Genomic DNA, 22115 nt, shown 5'->3' with positions numbered 1-22115 from the left:
TGATTGATGTAAGCCACCGAGGTTATATTGTCTGATTGAAATCTGGTAAACTGGGACGAACCCAGAAGGGGCCAAGCCTTCAGAGCATTGAAGATTGCCCGAAGTTCCAGAATGTTGATCGGGAGTCCACAGGCTCTGTGCCTTCTTGGCACCCCAAACAGCTCTCCATCCTGATAGACTTGCGTTCATAGTCACAATCTCCCAGGATGGTCTTAAGAAGGATGTCCCTCGGGACAGATGATCTGGACAGAGCCACCAAGAGAGCGATTCTCTCGACTGGTTGTCCAGAGAAATCTGTCAAGACAGATCCGAATGATCGCCATTCCACTGTCTCAGCATGCACAGTTGCAAAGGTCTGAGACAGAACCTGGCAAAGGGAATGATGTCCATGCAGGACACCATGAGACCAATCACCTCCATACACTGAGCCACAGAGGACCTTAAGGAGGTCCGGATGGCAAGACATACCGAAGCTAGCTTGCAACGTCTCTGGTCTGTTAGAAATATCCTCATGTCTATAGAGTCTATTATAGTACCCAGGAATTCCATCCTGGTGCTTGGTATAAGAGAACTCTTTTCTAGGTTTATCTTCCATCCACGAGATCGAAGAAGAGAGAGGAGAGATTCCAAATGGTCCTCCGGCAGACGAAAAGATTGTGCTTCTATGAGAATATCGTCCAATTAGGGAGCTACTGCTATACCCCAGGTTCTGGCAACAGCTAGAAGAGCCCCTAGAACCTTCGTAAAAATTCTTGGAGCAGTAGCTTGACCAAACGGAAGTGCAATAAATTGGAAGTGCTGGTAAAGGAACGCAAACCTTAGGAACTGGAAGTGATCCTTGTGGATTGGAATCTATAGTGGTCATGAACTGGCCTTCCTGAATTAAGGGAAGGATGGACCTTATCGTCTCCATCTTGAAAAAGGGGACATTTAGAAATTTGTTTAAGCACTTTAGGTCCAGAATCGGGTGGAACGTTCCCTCCTTCTTTGGGACCACGAAAAGGTTTGAATAGTATCCCAAACCTCTTTCTGCGATAGGCACCGGGACAATTACTCCTAAGGAGGACAGATCCTGCACGCACCCCAGAAAGGCTTCCCTCTTTTCTGGTCTGGAAGACAGGATTGAGAGGAGAAATCCGCCCTTGGGTGGATAAGACTTGAAACCTGTGTTGTATCCCTGAGCTATGACCTCAGGACCCACAGATCCTGCACGTCCATGAACCAAGCATCTAAAAGAGTGTCAGTCTGCCTCCTACACGATCCAGAGCCGGATCGGCGCCGCCCCTTCATGCCGATTTAGTCTTGGCGGGCTGGCTTCTTGCTCTGCTTGGACTTATTCCAGGACTGAGCCGGCTTCCAAGTACTCTTGGTTTGCTCGGGCTTAGTGGAGGACCGCTGTCGTTGGGATTTATCAGAACGAAAATTAGAAACTTGTCACTTAGACTTGATCTTTTTATCTTGCGGTAGGAAGGCACCCTTGCCCCCTGTAACCGTGGAGATAATGGAGTCCAGGCCTGGACAAAATAAAATATTTTCCTTAAAAGGGGAGAGAAAGAAGTCTGGTCTTAGAAGTCATATCCGCAGACCAGGACTTCAGCAAGAGTGCCCGACGAGCCTGAACCGGAACCGGAAAGCCAGAAGCCTTAGCATTTTAGGCAAATAATCTGCATGTTTGCATCATAGATAAAAGAATTAGCAATTCTTAAGGCCTTAATTCTTTCCTGGATAATGTCGAGGGGACCTCCACCTCGATTAAATCCGATAAGGAGTCGCACCAGAAGGTAGCTGCTCCAGCAACAGCGGCAAGAGCCACTGCCGGTTGAAACAAATATCCCATATGTTGAAACATTTTTCTTAGACGAGTTTCCATCTTTTTATCCATTGGCTCTCTGAATGATGAGCTATCCTCAAGTGGGATAGTAGTGCATTGGACAGAACCCCACAACTCCAATTGAGAGTCCGGGACCTGGAATGATTTTTTTAAGGAAAACGAAGGGAAAAAGGAAGATCTAGTTCTGTCCCATTCGTTCTTAATAATGTTCGCCATCTTTAAAGGCACAGGTTAAAAAGGTACTACACCCTGTCTTCGTAAACTCTGTCTAATTTAGGAATTAAAGGTTCATCAGGCAGCTTGGCCTCTGGAACTTCTAATGTAGACAAGACTTCCTTTAGAAGAAAACGCAAGTGTTCAATCTTAAATCTAAAGGCTAGTTCCTCTGCAGCAGGAGGCTTAGAGGCAGCAGACTCCGTCCCAGAAAGTCCATCAACTGAAGCCTGAGTGCAATTCATCCTCGAATAACTGAGACATTGCAGTGAAATCCAATAAATTACAGGATGACCCCGGGGCAGGAGAGCTATGTTTAACCTTTCGCTTGTGTTTAGCAGGGCGAGGTAAAGCACCGAGGGCCGCAGACACTGCCGTTTGTAACTGCGTGGTAAAATCTGGCAGTAAAAGCCCCCCTCCAGATGGAGGATTAAGCGTGCTATGGGAAGCTGCGTGTGTATAAGGAGATGAATGTAGGGTAAAGCACCTCACGGGAAAGGGAGCCCTCAGGAGGTGGACGGCTCAGTGGTACTAAAAGGGTTAACCTTCTTTGACCAAATAACGTTGTCAAGGCATGTGGAACATAACTGAGAGGGCGGGCATACCAAAGCCTCCTCATAATATAAACAGGTATTACTATTTGGAACAGAGGGAGTACAATCTAATATAGCAGAATCCTCCATAGCTTAAGCTAATAACAGCAGGACACAGAAAATAAACAAACAATCTTTATTTCTCAAAAATGGCACCTTTATACTCCCAATGGCTGGGGCATTCACCACCTCCTAGACCCAGACAATACAGAGAAATAGCATCTTCTCAGACAGCCAGCTCGGTCAGGAAAGAGGAAATGAAAGCAAGACCACTCCCGGTCACATGGTGCGCAAGGCAGGACTGCCCCTGCTATGAGAAAAAGCGCGCCAAGCTACAAGCTGCGCCACACTCAAAGTGAAAGTAAAAACCTGTGTGTTTTAAGGACTATTGGTAGTTTAGTATTAGATAAGGGGGTGTTTTTATTTTTATAGCGGTATTAGTTTAGGTTTAACATTTTTATTTTGGATAGCTTTGTTTTTTTCTGTAATTTGACTTTTGTTATTTATTGTAACTTTAGCTTGGGGGTTTGTATTTTTTAAACATAGACTGCCCTCTGGGCAGGCTTATCACCTGGTAATGTAATTTACCCTATGTGCCTTTGGCTCTTTATAAATAAGTCTGTAACATTGCATAAACTTTTTTTTGGATCATATCCGATTTCAAATATCATACACCTATGTACAGTAAAAAGAAAAATGCAATTCCCCCATTATAATAAAACAAAGACTAGGAAACTTGAATTAAGAATATTTTATTGTCATTAAAAAGTTAGTGTTTATTTTCCAGTCAAATCAATAAATGTACAGATTCTATTTTTGTTAATTAAAATGCCAAAAAAAAATGAATTCCTTTTCAAAAGGATGAATATATCCTTATATACTCAGAATAATGAAATGATAGTTAACAATGAAATGAAATTCCTAATACTGTTTTTCCTCCACTAAAAGAAAGTATACAAATAAGGCTTGCTTTCTTTTTTTATAAAAATATAGAAAGATAGCTTTCATTTTGTAGATGTTATTTTATAGAAACTGAAATGGAACAGCCATTGTAAAAACTAAATTGCAGTGTTTTTGGCACACTGGAATTTTAAACAAGTTTTTAATGTACTTCCATTATTACATTTGCTTTGTTCTCACAGTATCCTTTGTTGAGCATACCTAGATAGGCTCAGGAGCAGAAATGCACTACAAGGAGATAGCTGGTCATTAGTGACTACACACATTTGCCTTTTGTCATTGGCTTACCAGATGTATTAAGCTACATCCCAGTAGTTCATTGCTGTTCTGGAACTAAAGAGTCCTGAGAGCTATATGGCAGCAGTGTTTGCACTGATATAGCTGGTCAAGGCAGGAAATGGGGAGAACGTTTACCAGCTTATATATTATGTTGTTATCACTTATAAACATTCTAAAGGGGTGTTTTTGAAATAAAGAAAAAACGGTCATATTTATACAGATTAGTGTGTGTAGATTTTATAAAATTATATATATATACACACACACACACACACACACACACATACATTCATTCACACACACATCTATAGTCTATACATACACACACACTTATGTAGTCTTATTATAGAAGAACATAGTGAAATATAAACATTTTAAAACAAATTAACTGTTAAAATTGTTTTTCAATAAACAAGGCTGCTTCCAGGTGGTAACTCCCATAGCATAAGCTGCTGAGCCGATATTTGTTCCTGGATGAGGGCTAGACACAGCCATTATGTTAGTATACACTGAATTGTTTTGCAGTTATCTGCTGAAGCAAATTAGGGAGAATAAATGCAGCAGGGTTAGCCTTGAAAAATCGGTGGATTTTCTAATTCTCAGAAATGGAAACGCACTGCAATTTTTTGGGATTAATTACATGAAAGGGGATACAATCAATAGTGAAAGTATACTGCAATGTTGTTTTACTACTACACATGGACATTTTCAAAATGTTGGCAGTGTATTGATGCTACTATCAAACCAGGGACATAAGAAAAGCATTCATTTGGTATAGATGTAGGTGGAACGTTTGTCTATTGCTGTATCACAAAAGCCTTAGCTACTTTGTTGAATAAACATATACCTAAAATAGCCTATATAGTGCATGTAAGTTTAATTTATGCACATTTACAGTGACATATTAAGGATAGTGCACCTTTTTAGAGAGATTGTGTTATTCTGCTTGTGGTATATTTGTGTTATGAGTTGAAAGCAAAAGGTTTGCACTCTCGTGTTCGCAAAGTAGCGGTAACAAATAGACTTTGAGAAGTCGCGAATGTAAAAATCGCATTCCCACTATAGACTTCATTGGAGCCACAAAAAACAAACAAAAAAACCCACCTACAAGTCGCGCAAACACAATCGCGATTAAGTGCAGCATAAGAAGATAATATTGCATATTTCATAATCCAATGTTCTGCACGTAGCAGAATATGTTCTATTTATTCTTAAAGCAATACATATATATATATATATATATATATATATATCTGATTGATTTTTGCACAAATATATATTTATAGGAATGTGAAATTTACAGAATATGATAGATATATATATATATATATATATATATATATATATATATTTTGTGGGTAGTCAGATATTGGGTAATCCTAGGATTACCCGGGGCTGAAGCCAGATGTATGATCATAAATCCCCTCAGAGTGTGGAATCACTGCATCAAACATATATAGCATGCACTGTAGTTCCCCCATCTTCACTATCTTTTTTTGCCTCTGCCTTGTAAACCTGTGTCAGATAATCTGATAAGGATCACAGGTAATATCAAAAGAAGAAAAAATACTCTTTACACAATCCAGCAGTGCACTTTATTAAGCAGAGCAGAATATGTCTCAAAGGCTGAGAACTGACATTTTGAATGCAGTGTTTTCAGGCTTGTTCTAAACTGTGTATTATCTGTACTAATTTGGTTGCTGTAATAAAAACTATTTTAACTGTATAACGCAAATATATTTCTTTAATGGATAATTTGCCCATGTTTAAGTGTTTTTTGTTTCCTACATCTGCTTGCTTTTATTTAATGTGATATGAAAATGGTACATTTTAAATAATGCATCGCCTCCATAACAAACAAAAAAATAAAAGTCCCCACAGCAACAGAGATTTTCTGAGCAATATTCAGTGGGTACAGCTAAAACAAGCACTAAGAGAAAGTGAAGCAATGACCTAATGTTAAAGCATTACTTTTGGGTTTCATTATTCATTATGAATCAAATCAGTGAAGTCCCAAATTAAAATGTTCTGTCTATAAAAGTGATTCATTTTAGTAAAAAAAAAAAAAAATGGGCACAGTATATACATATATGAAGAGAAGACTCTAGAGCAGATGGGTTTGTGGTCGAAAGTCAGTTATACTGTTAAATTATTACACAGGCGTTTTAAGCCAGCAGGTACACCAAGAGATGAGTACAATATTTACATTAAATGCAGTGGTTAAACATATGGGGGGGGGGGTTATGTTTCATCTTAGAGTTGTTTGTCTACATTGGAAGATATTTTAGTACAGCACAGTGTCTGTTTCTTTGCAGTGTTATCTGAAAATACTGCTCCAATAAATAATATGAATATAATTAATATCAAATTGCAGAAACATATCTTAAGGAGAAAACAAAAACAAAAAAAACTACAAAGCTTACTTTCTTTAGTAATAAAAAAAATGCATTCTATAAAACACACATTACATTAAAAAAAAATTATATATAAAAATAAAAATCTCCTTTATTAGGAGATCCACAGACTGAGTGTCAAAGTATACAGGGTCAAATACTACAAAATGAGTAGTACACAATCATTAAAATAATAATTTACTGTATTTGGCCCTGATAATTCCAGTCATACTCATATATGCATTTAATAGATGTTCCATTGCAGTCCTTCCTAGGCATACAGTGGCAATAAGTGTGGTACAAGTCAGTTCATATTGAAGAATCAAAACATGCTTAGATTTAAGTAACAACCCCATACAATGTAAAGGGTTCTCTTATCACTTCCCTCTATAACAACATATATGTCCAGCTAACAACTGCAACAGTTATGTGCTTTTATAATATAATAAGGCACTACTAGATTATTTTCAACATACTGTGCATATTTTCAGAAATGTCTAAAGCAACTGTGGCTAAGATGCAGTGCTAAGCATAGATACCTTATTAATGATACAGATGGTAAAGGAATCCAGGTAATAATATAAGACCATTTTTAAAATGATAAAATCTCAAGATAAAATGCCTGTCAATAGGGATTACCATCCTAATTCCGGTAAATCCGAATACGTTTTACTATGAAAACCACTAGCAAAAGTCTTGCTGTGGAGAAGATTTCTGTAGTATTGTATTTAAAGATTCCTTCATTTACTTTTCAAGAAATGGATATTAATAAACAAGCTTTACCTTTATGTAAATCAGCAGTATTTAGGTTACATATTGGAGCTGAAATAAATCTATAGGGAAAGCCTTGCTACTGACTTGGAAACAAGTCCATTCACATTACAGGCCAAATGCTATTGGTAAAAGAAAGCAGCTCAATACTCCAAAATAGTTTTATAACTATGTTGAGCTGCAAACTGCATAAATGACTTTTATCATGCATAATAAATAAAATGTACTGATGGATAAAATGTCCTTAGGAGCATCGGTTAAGACTCTTACTAGGCAAAGAGAGCATCTTTACTGCGTTGTCATGACCCCTACTTCAGACAGCTAATCCCTGTGTGCTGACTGGTGACCAAACTGTCGATCTTCATACGTGCTATATCTTTTCACGTGAATGCGGCGCACTCTGTCACGGAGTTCAAAGGCCTCATCGTCTTCACTGTGGGATGCCTGACTGCGTGTACGACTTGTGGCCTCCAATAAAGAGTTATCAGGGACACGAGGAGTTTCGTATAGCAAGACATTTAGTGTTTCTTCATAAATACGTGCTTCTGGGAATTCAACCTAACAAGATAAAAAAAAAAGAACAGTTACATAAAATCATTAACAGCAATGTTATTAAATGAATTGAAGATACAGCAAGAATACTGGTAACATTAAAAAAAAAGTTTCATTATTCTAGTTAAAATATGATCATTAAAAAAATGCAGGTGCGTGATGGGCCTTGACATCAATATTGTGCATGGGTTTGTAGACTACATATATGTACTTCCGCTGTTTATTAATATTTAAATTTTGGTCTTAAAACAGCAATGTTTTTTCTTAAAGATGATGAGAAGAATAAACTGCTAGGACAGATAAAAGTTATGGGATTATTATAAACTTGGGGCGATTGTGTGTGTTTGTGCTAGAGCATATTCATCAGTGCATCCAGATTCAAGATAATCACCACAATGATAAAACCAAAGGAAGCAGCATAATTCTGTCTTAAATACGTTCCAGATAAGTCTATTGTTTATAATAAAATTTCTAAAGATATATAAATAGTAAAGTAAAAGAAGATGAGGTTGTAAATAAAAAAAGACAGAAGTCCATCAAGTTCAACCTATACAAATCTTAATACACTTACAATAAAAACTTAAATTAATCCCATTAGCAATAATATTCCTGAATTATGTGTCTAGCCAGAAATGTATATAAAACATTTTTAAATATATCTATGGTATTGGCATTTACTAGGTAATGAGTTCCACAAGTTGATTGATCTTACAGTGAAAAAACGTTTACATTGCTGGAGATTAAATCTCCTTTCCCACAGCCTTAAATTGTGACCTCTTATCGCAAACAATTTTCTTGGAATACACAGAGCTTCCGCCAACTCTGTATATGGGCCTTGAATATATTTATATAAAGTAACCATGCCACCTTTCAACCGCCTGTTTTTCTAGAGAAAACACACCCAGTTTGGCTAACCTCTCCTCATAGCTTAAATTCTCCAATACCCTTATTAGTTTTGTGGCCCTTCTATTAACTTTTTCTAAGTCTGCCATGTATTTTTTTGAGATTGGTTACCAGAACTGAACCCATACTCAAAGTGAGGTCTTATCAGAGATTGATATAGTGACAGAATTATGCTTTCCTCAGGCAGCCTACCGGCAGAACGCTATTTTTCGCTATCTGGCAGACGTTTCCACCTCTTAGCCAATAGCCGTGCAGGAAATCCGACTTGGCGCCGCATAATGCTATTGGCTAAGAGGTGGCAAAATTATTTTCCTTAATTTTGTACATTAATCTCTCATGTGGCACTGTATCAAACACCTTTGCAAAATCCAAGTATATCACATCAACCGATTCCCCTTTATCTATATTTTTACTTACTTCCACGTAGAATCTAATTAGATTCGTTTGGCATGATCTATTTCTCATAAAACCATGCTAATTTGAACTCATAATCGTGTTTATGCAAATAAACTCATCAATATAATCACTTATGATCCCTTCAAGTATCTTCCCCACTATTGATGTCAGACTAAATAGTCTATAGCTTCTTTGGTCAGCTCTGCTTCCCTTTTTAAAAAGTGGAACCACATAAGTTTAATGCCAGTCCTGGGGTACTATGCCTGAGGATAATGAGTCTTGAAAAATTAAGAATAGAGGTTTGGCTATAGCAGTGCTAAGTTCCTGTAAAACCCTTGGGTGTATTCCATCTGGGACTGGAGTTTTTTTAATATTATCCAGTTTATTTTCTGAAATCCTCTAGCGATAACTTAGTTAATGGTATGGACTTGTATGTTCTAGTAGTTCCTCTCTGTGTATACTGAAGAAAAGAGCTAGTTTAGTATGTCAGCCTTCTCCCTGTCTCTGTTAATCATGTTACCCTTCACACATTTTTTATATACCTATATTTTCCTTAGATTTTTTGTCATTTATGTATTTAAAACAACTTTTAGTGTTTGAATCCTTTGCACTTAATCTTTTATTTTCACATTTCGCTGATTTGATTGCTTTTTTGCATGCTTTGTTACATTCCTTATATATTTAATTATTATGTGGCCCCTTATTTGAAAATTGTTAAACATCCATAATATATAACTAACTTAAAGGGACAGTAAACACAAGAATTTTTGTTGTTTAAAAAGGTAGATAATCCCTTTATTACCCATTCCCCAATTTTGCATAACCAACACAGTTATAATAATATACTTTTACCTATGTGATTACTTTTTATCTATGGCTCTGAAAACTGCCCCCTTATTTCAGTTCTTTTGACAGATTTGCATTTTTAGCCAATCTGTGATTGCTCCTGGGAGCTTCACGTGCCTGAGCTCAATGTTATCTATATGAAACACATGAACTAACGCCCTCTAGTGGTGAAAAAATGTCAAAATGCTTTCAGATTAGAGGTGGCCTTCAAGGTCTACGAAATTAGCATATATACCTCCTAGATTTAGCTTTCAACTAAGAATACCAAGAGAACAAAGCAAAATTGGTCATAAAAGTAAATTGGAAAGTTGTTTAAAATTACATGCCCTATTTAAATCATGAAAGTTTTTTTTTTTACTTGACTGTCCCTTTAATAAACAGTCTTAAAAGGGAAATACAGCTGCCAATTATCTTATCTGAACATAGCCTTCTGGGGGGTTCTACCATTAGCATTTATTTAGGTTTATGTCCCTATAAAAAAGAAAAGCAGGCCTAAATTAAAAACATACACAGCAGCCCTGCACACTGTTTAGTCCAATGACTTCCTGGGCATAAAAAGAGGATAAATAATAGTAATTTAAAACATCCATTGTATTCTTATGTTACATGGATGGTATAAATTGAGGTGCTGCAGTTCCTAGTGTTATATACTTTAAAGCTATGCATCTCCCTTCTTGGGTGCCTGGCGCTAACAGGTATTGTTTTTGCTTTCTGCGTGAATGCCAATAGGATATCCTGAGGGTTTAATTTAATTAAGTCTGATCCTGTCTTTGAGTTTAAAGCTCAAAGCTACCAAGCTTTATTTGTAGCAGCTACCTTTGTTACAATCTAGTTTGTGTTCAGTGAAACCAACATTGGCTCTGCAGATAATTTATGAGCGATAATACATTTGGCTTATGTGCAGTAATGTTGTGATTTTCAAGGAACAAGAGAGCTAGCAGAGGAATCATTTGGGAGCACTCTTACTCCTATTAAAATGTATAAGGGAAAGAAAATACCTTTGTCTGCTTTTTTTCAGTGGCATAGACAATGGATGTGCAACACACTTCAGCAAGCTTTCTTCCTTGGCCATAGAAGGACCAGCAACAGATCTCATCGCCAATTACGTCTTTGATAAACAGTACACGGCCATTAAAGCGCAGAGAAAGCTTATCAAACAGTTCAATGTTTTTAAGAAGGTTGTCGTCAGAGTTGCTTTAAAAACAAATAAAAAAAAAAACAAACAGCAAAAAAGGAACCAAGTTATAGTGTTTCGTTATACATTTTTACAACTAGAATAGAATTTACTACTTGGTGGGATAAAATATTGCAGCACTATGATTGGATCATTAAGTATAGAAACCCTTAAAGGGCCAGTAAACCTAGTAAATAATGTTATATAATTGTGCACATAGAGCAGAATTATATAACTTTAGCTTAGTGCCAGGTTTCTAAAGCAAATTGTTAGATAGATATTTAGCAAAGAAAACACAACGCCGCTCCTGGCTCTACTGAGCGGGTCGGTTTTCTTCTGCTAAGCGCATCGCGGGCACGTTGTCTAGTCACAGCGCGCCCAATCGGGCTATTAAAATCAATGTAGCTCTCTCCCACTCTGGTCTGGTAGTGGGAGCGAGCTACATTGAGTTTAATAGCGTGATCAGGCCGGCTGTGACTAGACAGCGTGCCCGCGATGCGCTTAGCAGAAGGAAACAGACCCGCTCAGTAGAGCCAGGAGCGGCGTTGTGTTTTCTTTGCTAAATATCTAACAATTTGCTTTAGAAACCTGGCACTAAGCTAAAGTTATATAATTCTGCTCTATGTGCACAATTACATAACATTATTTGCTAGGTTTACTGGCCCTTTAACATTTTGTTTAAAGCATTGCTGCCCAAGCTACAACCTTTATACCAAATATTTTTTTGAGTGGTATATAAGGAAAAAAAGAAAATGGTCTAATAGGTTAGAACATTTTATTATTGTACTATTGCTTGTTTAATCCCTATGCACTACTGGGAGCTAGCTGAGCACATCTGGTGAGCCAATGACATGAGGAAAATGTGAGTAGCCACCAATCACCAGCCATCTCCCAGTAGTGCATTGCTGTTCCGGAGCATACCTAGGTATACTTTTCAACAAAGGATTATGAAAAGAATGAAGTAAATCCAATAACAGAAGTAAACTGAAAAGACTCATAAAGGGCCATGAAACGCATTTTTTTACTTTCATGATTCAGATAGATAATGCAATTCTTAACAACTTGTCCATTTACTTCTCTTATCTAATTTGCTTCATTCTCTTGGTATTCTTTGTTGAAGGAGCAGTAATGCACTACTGGGAGCTAGCTGAAAGACAAGAAAAGGCATATGTGCAGCCAACAATCAGCAGCTTCTGAGGCTACCTATGAAATAGAAATAAATTGGAAAGTTATTTAAAATTGCATGCAAAAATTTGAATTTCATGTCCCTTTAAAAACTGCATGCTCTGTCTGATATACAAAGGTTTCATTTTTACTTATAAATCCCTTTCAATTAAATTAAGGGTAATACTGTGAAGTATTCTATAATTTGACCCCAGCTAATCCCACCATTAAAGACTGGCCCTCAGTATAAAAAAGCTTGGATGCCCCAAATTAAAACAACTTTTCCTGGTGATATAGCTAGGTTTGTGCTTACAAATGACATAAATATAACAAACGGGCCAGAAGGAGTTTAAGTGGTCAGTGTAGTATATCAAGGATAAAAGGGAACAAGCTGAAACTATAATGTGACACAAATTCATGCATGGAATTACTTTAAAAAAAAAAATTCAAAAGGATGATGATTTATTTTAGGAATTGGTGTCATTTATATTTTGAATTTAATCACAAGAACATTTTGGAAGATAATGCTGCATGTAGTAAAGTCAGAAATCCCAAGGTAGATTACATACCTTGTGTAGGAGTATTTGTTGTTACTTCTGTTGTATAGAAGTTTGACAACAGGCTAGAAAGAAATGCAAAAAACAAACGTTATTGTCACATATCACAAACAAACTGCATAATCACACAATTCTTTTTTAAAGGTATCATGGTTGATACTTTTTTTTCCTCTCACTATAGTGGGTTCTAACTCATCATTTAAACCCAGCACTGTTTCTCCATTAGCTGTCCAACCATATCATTATTTGGAACGACCTGTAAAATGGTGATTGCAAGAGAAACTTCCCTTTTGGAAGGAAATAATCAATTACTTTTTAGAATATGTAGTATATTTACACTTTGGATTACCAAGCTAATATTACACCTGATTAAAATGTTAAACCAATGAAAAGTAAATATTATGGAAATCTGTAAACATTTTATCAATATAACAACACAGTGATTGCTCATTATATGTACTTTTAATTCCAATTTTTGTTATATCCGTAGGAGAAAGAGTTCTATTATATCTACTATCACCAGAATAATTAAACACACAAAAAAAGCAAACATCTAAACCTCACAAAGTCTTGCGCTATGTAATTTTGCGGCGCTATATAAATAAATGCTAACAATAACAAAAAGACAACATTTGCCATAAGTAGTATCATCTTACAGAGCCCATATATCTCCCCAGTGTAACTATGGTCAATTACAATAAATATACCGAATATCACAAAGAAAAAAAACATAATTTATGCTTACCTGATAAATTCCTTTCTCCTGTAGTGTAGTCAGTCCACGGGTCATCATTACTTCTGGGATATTAACTCCTCCCCAACAGGAAGTGCAAGAGGATCACCCAAGCAGAGCTGCTATATAGCTCCTCCCCCCTACGTCACACCCAGTCATTCGACCAAGAACCAACGAGAAAGGAGAAACTATAGGGTGCAGTGGTGACTGGAGTATAATTTAAAAATTTAGACCTGCCATAAAAAACAGGGCGGGCCGTGGACTGACTACACTACAGGAGAAAGGAATTTATCAGGTAAGCATAAATTATGTTTTCTCCTGTTAAGTGTAGTCAGTCCACGGGTCATCATTACTTCTGGGATACCAATACCAAATCTAAAGTACACGGATGACGGGAGGGACAGGCAGGATCTTTATACGGAAGGGACCACTGCCTGAAGAACCTTTCTCCCAAAAACAGCCTCCGAAGAAGCAAAAGTGTCAAATTTGTAAAATTTGGAAAAAGTATGAAGAGAAGACCAAGTTGCAGCCTTGCAAATCTGTTCAACAGATGCCTCATTCTTAAAGGCCCAAGTGGAAGCCACAGCTCTAGTAGAATGAGCTGTAATTCTTTCAGGAGGCTGCTGTCCAGCAGTCTCATAGGCTAAACGTATTATGCTACGAAGCCAAAAGGAGAGAGAGGTAGCAGATGCTTTTTGACCTCTCCTCTGTCCAGAATAAACGACAAACAGGGAAGAAGTTTGGCGAAAATCTTTAGTTGCCTGTAAATAAAATTTCAGGGCACGAACTACATCCAGATTGTGTAGAAGTCGTTCCTTCTTTGAAGAAGGGTTAGGACACAATGATGGAACAACAATCTCTTGATTGATATTCCTATTAGTGACTACCTTAGGTAAGAACCCAGGTTTAGTACGCAGAACTACCTTGTCTGAATGAAAAATCAGATAAGGAGAATCACAATGTAAGGCCGATAACTCAGAGACTCTTCGAGCCGAGGAAATAGCCATTAAAAACAGAACTTTCCAAGATAACAACTTAATATCAATGGAATGAAGGGGTTCAAACGGAACACCCTGTAAAACGTTAAGAACTAAATTTAAGCTCCATGGTGGAGCAACAGTTTTAAACACAGGCTTAATCCTGGCCAAAGCCTGACAAAAAGCCTGAACGTCTGGAACTTCTGACAGACGTTTGTGTAAAAGAATGGACAGAGCTGAGATCTGTCCCTTTAAGGAACTAGCAGATAAACCCTTTTCTAAACCTTCTTGTAGAAAAGACAATATCCTAGGAATCCTAACCTTACTCCATGAGTAACTCTTGGATTCGCACCAATGTAAGTATTTACGCCATATTTTATGGTAAATCTTTCTGGTAACAGGTTTCCTAGCCTGTATTAAGGTATCAATTACTGACTCCGAAAATCCACGCTTTGATAAAATCAAGCGTTCAATTTCCAAGCAGTCAACTTCAGAGAAATTAGATTTTGATGTTTGAAAGGACCCTGAATTAGAAGGTCCTGTCTCAGAGGCAGAGACCAAGGTGGACAGGATGACATGTCCACTAGATCTGCATACCAGGTCCTGCGTGGCCACGCAGGCGCTATTAGAATCACTGATGCTCTCTCCTGTTTGATCCTGGCAATCAATCGCGGAAGCATCGGGAAGGGTGGAAACACATAGGCCATCCCGAAGGTCCAAGGTGCTGTCAAAGCATCTACCAGGACCGCTCCCGGGTCCCTGGACCTGGACCCGTAACAAGGAAGCTTGGCGTTCTGGCGAGACGCCATGAGATCTATCTCTGGTTTGCCCCAACGTCAAAGTATTTGGGCAAAGACCTCCGGATGAAGTTCCCACTCCCCCGGATGAAAAGTCTGACGACTTAGGAAATCCGCCTCCCAGTTCTCCACTCCTGGAATGTGGATCGCTGACAGGTGGCAAGAGTGAGACTCTGCCCAGCGAATTATCTTTGATACTTCCATCATCGCTAGGGAGCTTCTTGTCCCTCCTTGATGGTTGATGTAAGCTACAGTCGTGATGTTGTCCGACTGAAACCTGATGAACCCCCGAGTTGTTAACTGAGGCCAAGCCAGAAGGGCATTGAGAACTGCTCTCAATTCCAGAATGTTTATTGGAAGGAGACTCTCCTCCTGAGTCCACGATCCCTGAGCCTTCAGGGAATTCCAGACAGCGCCCCAACCTAGTAGGCTGGCGTCTGTTGTTACAATTGTCCAATCTGGCCTGCTGAATGGCATCCCCCTGGACAGATGTGGCCGAGAAAGCCACCATAGAAGAGAATTTCTGGTCTCTTGATCCAGATTTAGAGTAGGGGACAAATCTGAGTAATCCCCATTCCACTGACTTAGCATGCACAATTGCAGCGGTCTGAGATGTAGGCGTGCAAAGGGTACTATGTCCATTGCCGCTACCATTAAGCCGATTACCTCCATGCATTGAGCCACTGACGGGTGTTGAATGGAATGAAGGACACGGCAAGCATTTTGAAGCTTTGTTAACCTGTCTTCTGTCAGGTAGATCTTCATTTCTACAGAATCTATAAGAGTCCCCAAGAAGGGAACTCTTGTGAGTGGAAAGAGAGAACTCTTGTCCTCGTTCACCTTCCACCCATGCGACCTTAGAAATTCCAGTACTAACTCTGTATGAGACTTGGCAGCTTGAAAGCTTGACGCTTGTATCAGAATGTCGTCTAGGTACGGAGCCACCGAAATTCCTCGCGGTCTTAGTACCGCCAGAAGAGCGCCCAGAACCTTTGTGAAGATTCTTGGAGCCGTAGCCAATCCGAATGGAAGAGCTACAAACTGGTAATGCCTGTCTAGGAAGGCAAACCTTAGATACCGGTAATGATCTTTGTGAATCGGTATGTGAAGGTAAGCGTCCTTTAAATCCACTGTGGTCATGTACTGACCCTTTTGGATCATGGGTAGGATTGTCCGAATAGTTTCCATTTTGAACGATGGAACTCTTAGGAATTTGTTTAGGATCTTTAAATCCAAGATTGGTCTGAAGGTTCCTTCTTTCTTGGGAACCACAAACAGATTTGAGTAAAACCCCTGTCCGTGCTCCGACCGCGGAACCGGGTGGATCACTCCCATTAGTAAAAGATCTTGTACACAGCGTAGAAAAGCCTCTTTCTTTATTTGGTTTGTTGACAACCTTGAAAGATGAAATCTCCCTTTTGGGGGAGAGATTTTGAAGTCCAGAAGATATCCCTGAGATATGATCTCTAACGCCCAGGGATCCTGGACATCTCTTGCCCAAGCCTGGGCGAAGAGAGAAAGTCTGCCCCCCACTAGATCAGTTCCCGGATCGGGGGCCCTCAATTCATGCTGTCTTAGGGGCAGCAGCAGGTTTTCTGGCCTGCTTGCCCTTGTTCCAGGACTGGTTAGGTTTCCAGCCTTTTCTGTAGCGAGCAACAGCTCCTTCCTGTTTTGGTGCAGAGGAAGTTGATGCTGCTCCTGCCTTGAAGTTACGAAAGGCACGAAAATTAGACTGTCTAGCCCTAGGTTTGGCTCTGTCTTGAGGCAGGGCATGGCCTTTACCTCCTGTAATGTCAGCGATAATTTCTTTCAAACCGGGCCCGAATAAGGTCTGCCCTTTGAAAGGTATGTTAAGTAATTTAGATTTAGAAGTAACATCAGCTGACCAGGATTTTAGCCACAGTGCTCTACGTGCCTGAATGGCGAATACGGAATTCTTAGCCGTAAGTTTAGTTAAATGTACTACGGCATCTGAAATAAATGAATTAGCTAGCTTAAGGGTTTTAAGCTTATTTGAAATCTCATCTATAGTTATTGAGTCAAGAGTCTCTTCCAGAGACTCGGACCAAAATGCGGCCGCAGCCGTGACAGACGCAATACATGCAAGGGGTTGCAATATAAAACCTTGTTGAACAAACATTTTCTTAAGGTAACCCTCTAATTTTTTATCCATTGGATCTGAAAAGGCACAGCTATCCTCCACCGGGATAGTGGTACGCTTAGCCAGAGTAGAAACCGCTCCCTCCACCTTAGGGACCATCTGCCATAAGTCCCGTGTGGTGGCGTCTATTGGAAACATTTTTCTAAATACAGGAGGGGGGGAAAAGGGTACACCGGGCCTATCCCACTCCTTAGTAATTATCTCTGTAAGCCTCTTAGGTATAGGAAATACGTCAGTACTCGCTGGTACCGCATAGTATCTATCCAGCCTACATAATTTCTCTGGGATTGCAACGATGTTACAATCATTCAGAGCCGCTAATACCTCCCCTAGCAGTACACGGAGGTTTTCTAGCTTAAACTTAAAATTTGAAATGTCTGAATCCACTCTATTTGGATCAGATCCGTCACCTGCAGATTGAAGCTCTCCGTCCTCATGTTCTGCAAATTGTGACGCAGTATCTGACATGGCCCTATTATTATCAGCGCACTCTGTTCTCACCCCAGAGTGATCTCGCTTACCTCTAAGTTCTGGTAATTTAGACAAAACTTCAGTCATAACATTAGCCATGTCCTGTAGTGTGATTTGTAATGGCCGCCCTGAAGTACTCGGCGTTACAATATCGCGCACCTCCCGAGCGGGAGATGCAGGTACTGACACGTGAGGCAAGTTAGTCGGCATAACTTCCCCCTCGTTGTTTGGTGAATGATGTTCAATTTGTACAGATTGACTTTTATTCAAAGTAGCATCAATGCAATTAGTACATAAATTTCTATTGGGCTCCACCTTGGCTTTTGCACATATAGCACAGAGATATTCCTCTGAGTCAGACATGTTTAACAAACTAGCAATTAAACTAGCAAGCTTGGAAATACTTTTCAACTCAATTTACAAGTAATATGAAAAACGTACTGTGCCTTTAAGAAGCACAGAAAAGAACTATGACAGTTGAATAACAATGAACCGGAGAAATTATAAAAAACAAATTTTTCCCGGTAAAGGCATAAATTTAGCAAAGGATTGCCGCCATTAGCAATGGATAACTAACCCTTAATAGCAGAAAAAAATGTACAAAATATAAACGTTTTTTATCACAGTCAAAGCACAATCTCACAGGTCTGCTGTGAGTGATTACCTCCCTCAAAATAATTTTTGAAGACCCTTGAGCTCTGTAGAGACGATCCGGATCATGCAGGGAGAGAAACAGACTTGTGACTAGATTAAATTGCATGAGCATCGTAACATGTAAATTACGTTTTTGCTATTGCAAGTAATAAATTGATCTATACTGTACTCCCTTTTGTTATCTCCAGAAAATTTTTTTTTACAGAATTTTGGAGTTTTTTTTAATAAATTTGCAAGCATTGCAGAATTGACACTTTCTAAAACCCATTTCAGATGGTAGCAACCAATTTTTTACTTTGTTGTTGTCTACTTCTTTAATACATTGGGATAGTTGAAACTTAAGATTGGGAACCTTTCTAAAAATTATGTTAGGTCCATCGCCTAAAAATTCATTTAATGCTGCATCTCTTGTGAGAATTCCCCAGTGTTTTTGTATGATGTTCCTAAGTTCTCCACTCTGAGTGCTATGTTGGAAAATGAGTCTATTTGCTAGTTTATCATCAGTGAATTTCTTATTTTTGATTTTATATTTTAATAAATCTGACCTGTCATTTTTAAGCCAATGTTTCTGATGACAACTTTCGAGGCTTATGTAATTGTTTACGTCTATGCTTTTAAAAAAGTTTTTCGACTTCAACATTTCATTCTCAATGTATATTTCAAGGTCTAAAAATTCTACCTTGGTTTGACTATAATTCCAAGTTAGAGCTACTTTGAACTCATTTGTTTTCAAATATTCCATGAATTCAAGTAATTGGTTCTCACTTCCTGACCATATGAAGAAAAGGTCATCTATGTAGCGATGATAAGACACCAGATATTTTGCCCAGCTAGAGTTGTAAATATATTGATTTTCCCAATTGGCCATATATAAATTGTCTTAAACAAAGGGCTAAATTTTGCTCCCAGTTACAGAATGAATAAATTTGAAGCCTTTATAGGAATTCAGAAGTTTATTAGAAATCTATGCATAAAAAAGTTTTTTACTAACAATCCCATAATCAGTAACAGTTCTATAGAAATAAATAAATATAAACATATAGAGGTACATAAAAAGTCCTCCTTTAATCCCACACAGTGCAAATCAGCACCTATGGAGAGATTCTTAGAACTAGTACATAGGGATATTAAAAATATGAAAATTAATTATGGTTCCAATCTCACTAAACTAGAACAAACAGCCTTGGCAGATTTAAAAATGAATGATAAGATAGTCATAAAGCCAGCGGACAAGGGCGGAGGGACAGTTATGGATAAAACTAAAAATACAATGAGGAATGTCTTAGACAACTTAAAAACACTGAGGTATATATTGAACTTGATAGTAATCCAATAATAAAATTTAAAAAAAGACTTGAACTTCACTTGGAAAAAGGCTTAAAAACAGGCATTGTGAATAAAAAAAGAATATCAATATATCTACAACCAATTTCCAAAAACTCCCACTTTTTATATACTGCCGAAAATACACAAGGATCCATCTAACCCCCCGGGTAGACCCATAGTGTCAGGGGTTAATTCCCTCACAAGCAACTTATCGGCATATATAGACCAATTTTTACAGACTTATGTCGTAAAGACAAAATCATATTTGAAAGATACCTTAAGTATCCTTAACCATTTAGAAAAACTTGAGTGGAATCCAAATTGGTGGTTGGTGACTAGTGATGTCACGTCACTTTATACCATAATAGACAAAAATCTTGGCATAGCTTCAGTAAAAAACATCCTAGAAAAAGATGACTCTTTGGATAAAAAACAACTTGAGTTTATATTAGACAGCATAGCTATAATTCTAGAAACCAACTACTTTTGGATCAACCACCAATACTATTTGCAAGTAGGAGGCACAGCGATGGGCACCAGATTTGCGCCCAGCTATGCCAATTTATATATGGCCAATTGGGAAAATCAATATATTTACAACTCTAGCTGGGCAAAATATCTGGTGTCTTATCATCGCTACATAGATGACCTTTTCTTCATATGGTCAGGAAGTGAGAACCAATTACTTGAATTCATGGAATATTTGAAAACAAATGAGTTCAAAGTAGCTCTAACTTGGAATTATAGTCAAACCAAGGTAGAATTTTTAGACCTTGAAATATACATTGAGAATGAAATGTTGAAGTCGAAAAACTTTTTTAAAAGCATAGACGTAAACAATTACATAAGCCTCGAAAGTTGTCATCAGAAACATTGGCTTAAAAATGTCCCCAAAGGTCAATTCGTTCGACTGAGACGTAATTGTAAAGAACAAGATATGTATAAGGTTCAATCTCAAATCCTAAAAAAACGTTTAGAGAAAAATTATCCAGCTAATTTTCTAGACGAAAAAATAGAAGAAGTAACCAACATGGACAGGTCAGATTTATTAAAATATAAAATCAAAAATAAGAAATTCACTGATGATAAACTAGCAAATAGACTCATTTTCCAACATAGCACTCAGAGTGGAGAACTTAGGAACATCATACAAAAACACTGGGGAATTCTCACAAGAGATGCAGCATTAAATGAATTTTTAGGCGATGGACCTAACAATTTTTAGAAAGGTTCCCAATCTTAAGTTTCAACTATCCCAATGTATTAAAGAAGTAGACAACAACAAAGTAAAAAATTGGTTGCTACCATCTGAAATGGGTTTTAGAAAGTGTCAATTCTGCAATGCTTGCAAATTTATGAAAAAAACTCCAAAATTCTGTAAAAAAATTTTTTCTGGAGATAACAAAAGGGAGTACAGTATAGATCAATTTATTACTTGCAATAGCAAAAACGTAATTTACATGTTACGATGCTCATGCAATTTAATCTATATAGGGCGTACCTCTAGACTTCTAAAAATTAGGATGAATGAGCATATTTACAATATTGAAAAGGGTTATGCTAATCATACAGTATCGTCTCACTTTGATAAAAAGCACAATAGAAATGTAAAGGATTTGGAATTTCTGGGCATTAGGAAATTAGAACAGAATTGGAAGGGAGGAGACACACAGAATAGATTGGGACAATTGGAAATGAAGTGGATCCATATTATGGACAGCTTCATACCCAATGGTCTTAATAAAGATTTTGAAATCCATCACTTTTTGTGAGTTATTTATAAGTACAGCTACGAAGGCTATAAAATCTATATATGTCTTCTTTAATTTTTTTTTAATTTTTTTTTTATAAATTTTAATAATTTTTTTTATTTTTAATTTTTTTTTTTTTTAATTGTAATTTTTAATTTTTTTTAATTTTTTTAATTTTTTTTTTATAATTTTTTATAATTTTTAATTTTAATATTTTTTTTAATTTTTAATTTTAATTTTAATTTTTTAAAAAAAAAAATTTTTTATAATTTTTTATCATTTTTAATTTTAATAATTTTTTTTTAATTTTTAATTTTAATTTTAATTTTTAAAAAAAAATTTTTTTTTTATAATTTTTTATCATTTTTAATTTTAATAATTTTTTTTTTTTTTTTTATATTTTTTTTTAATTTTTTTATTATTATATTAATTATTACATATAGTCATTAACATCACTTAAACTAAAAAAGATATAACTAATACCTTCACATTAAGGGGTTAAAAAAAAAAAAATACCTACATATATCATCAGTATAGACACTAATTGCAGGCACAATGTGATTATGTTTTTTGAAGTTTTGCATATATATATATAATGCTATAACATTATAAT

At 37.2% G+C, this 22115-nt stretch overlaps 1 protein-coding gene across 1 annotated transcript in view; it reads right to left on the bottom strand.

The window, feature by feature from the left end:
* Positions 1–3373: 3373 nt before the first annotated feature.
* TNFAIP1 (TNF alpha induced protein 1) overlaps positions 3374–22115 on the bottom strand; it is a 33554-nt gene continuing 14812 nt past the window's right edge. Inside the window, exons 5-7 of the mRNA XM_053706268.1 lie at positions 12645–12697; positions 10736–10931; positions 3374–7598 (exon numbers count right to left, since the gene is read on the bottom strand). Coding sequence (XP_053562243.1) covers positions 7362–7598; positions 10736–10931; positions 12645–12697 — 486 coding nt within the window. The 3' untranslated portion in view covers positions 3374–7361. The remainder of the gene's footprint in view (positions 7599–10735; positions 10932–12644; positions 12698–22115) is intronic.

This window comes from Bombina bombina, chromosome 3 (genome assembly GCF_027579735.1).
Source record: "Bombina bombina isolate aBomBom1 chromosome 3, aBomBom1.pri, whole genome shotgun sequence".
Classification (NCBI taxonomy): Eukaryota; Metazoa; Chordata; class Amphibia; order Anura; family Bombinatoridae; genus Bombina; species Bombina bombina.
The sequence above is the reverse complement of the archived record's forward strand: the minus strand, read 5'-3'. Positions and strand labels throughout refer to the sequence as shown.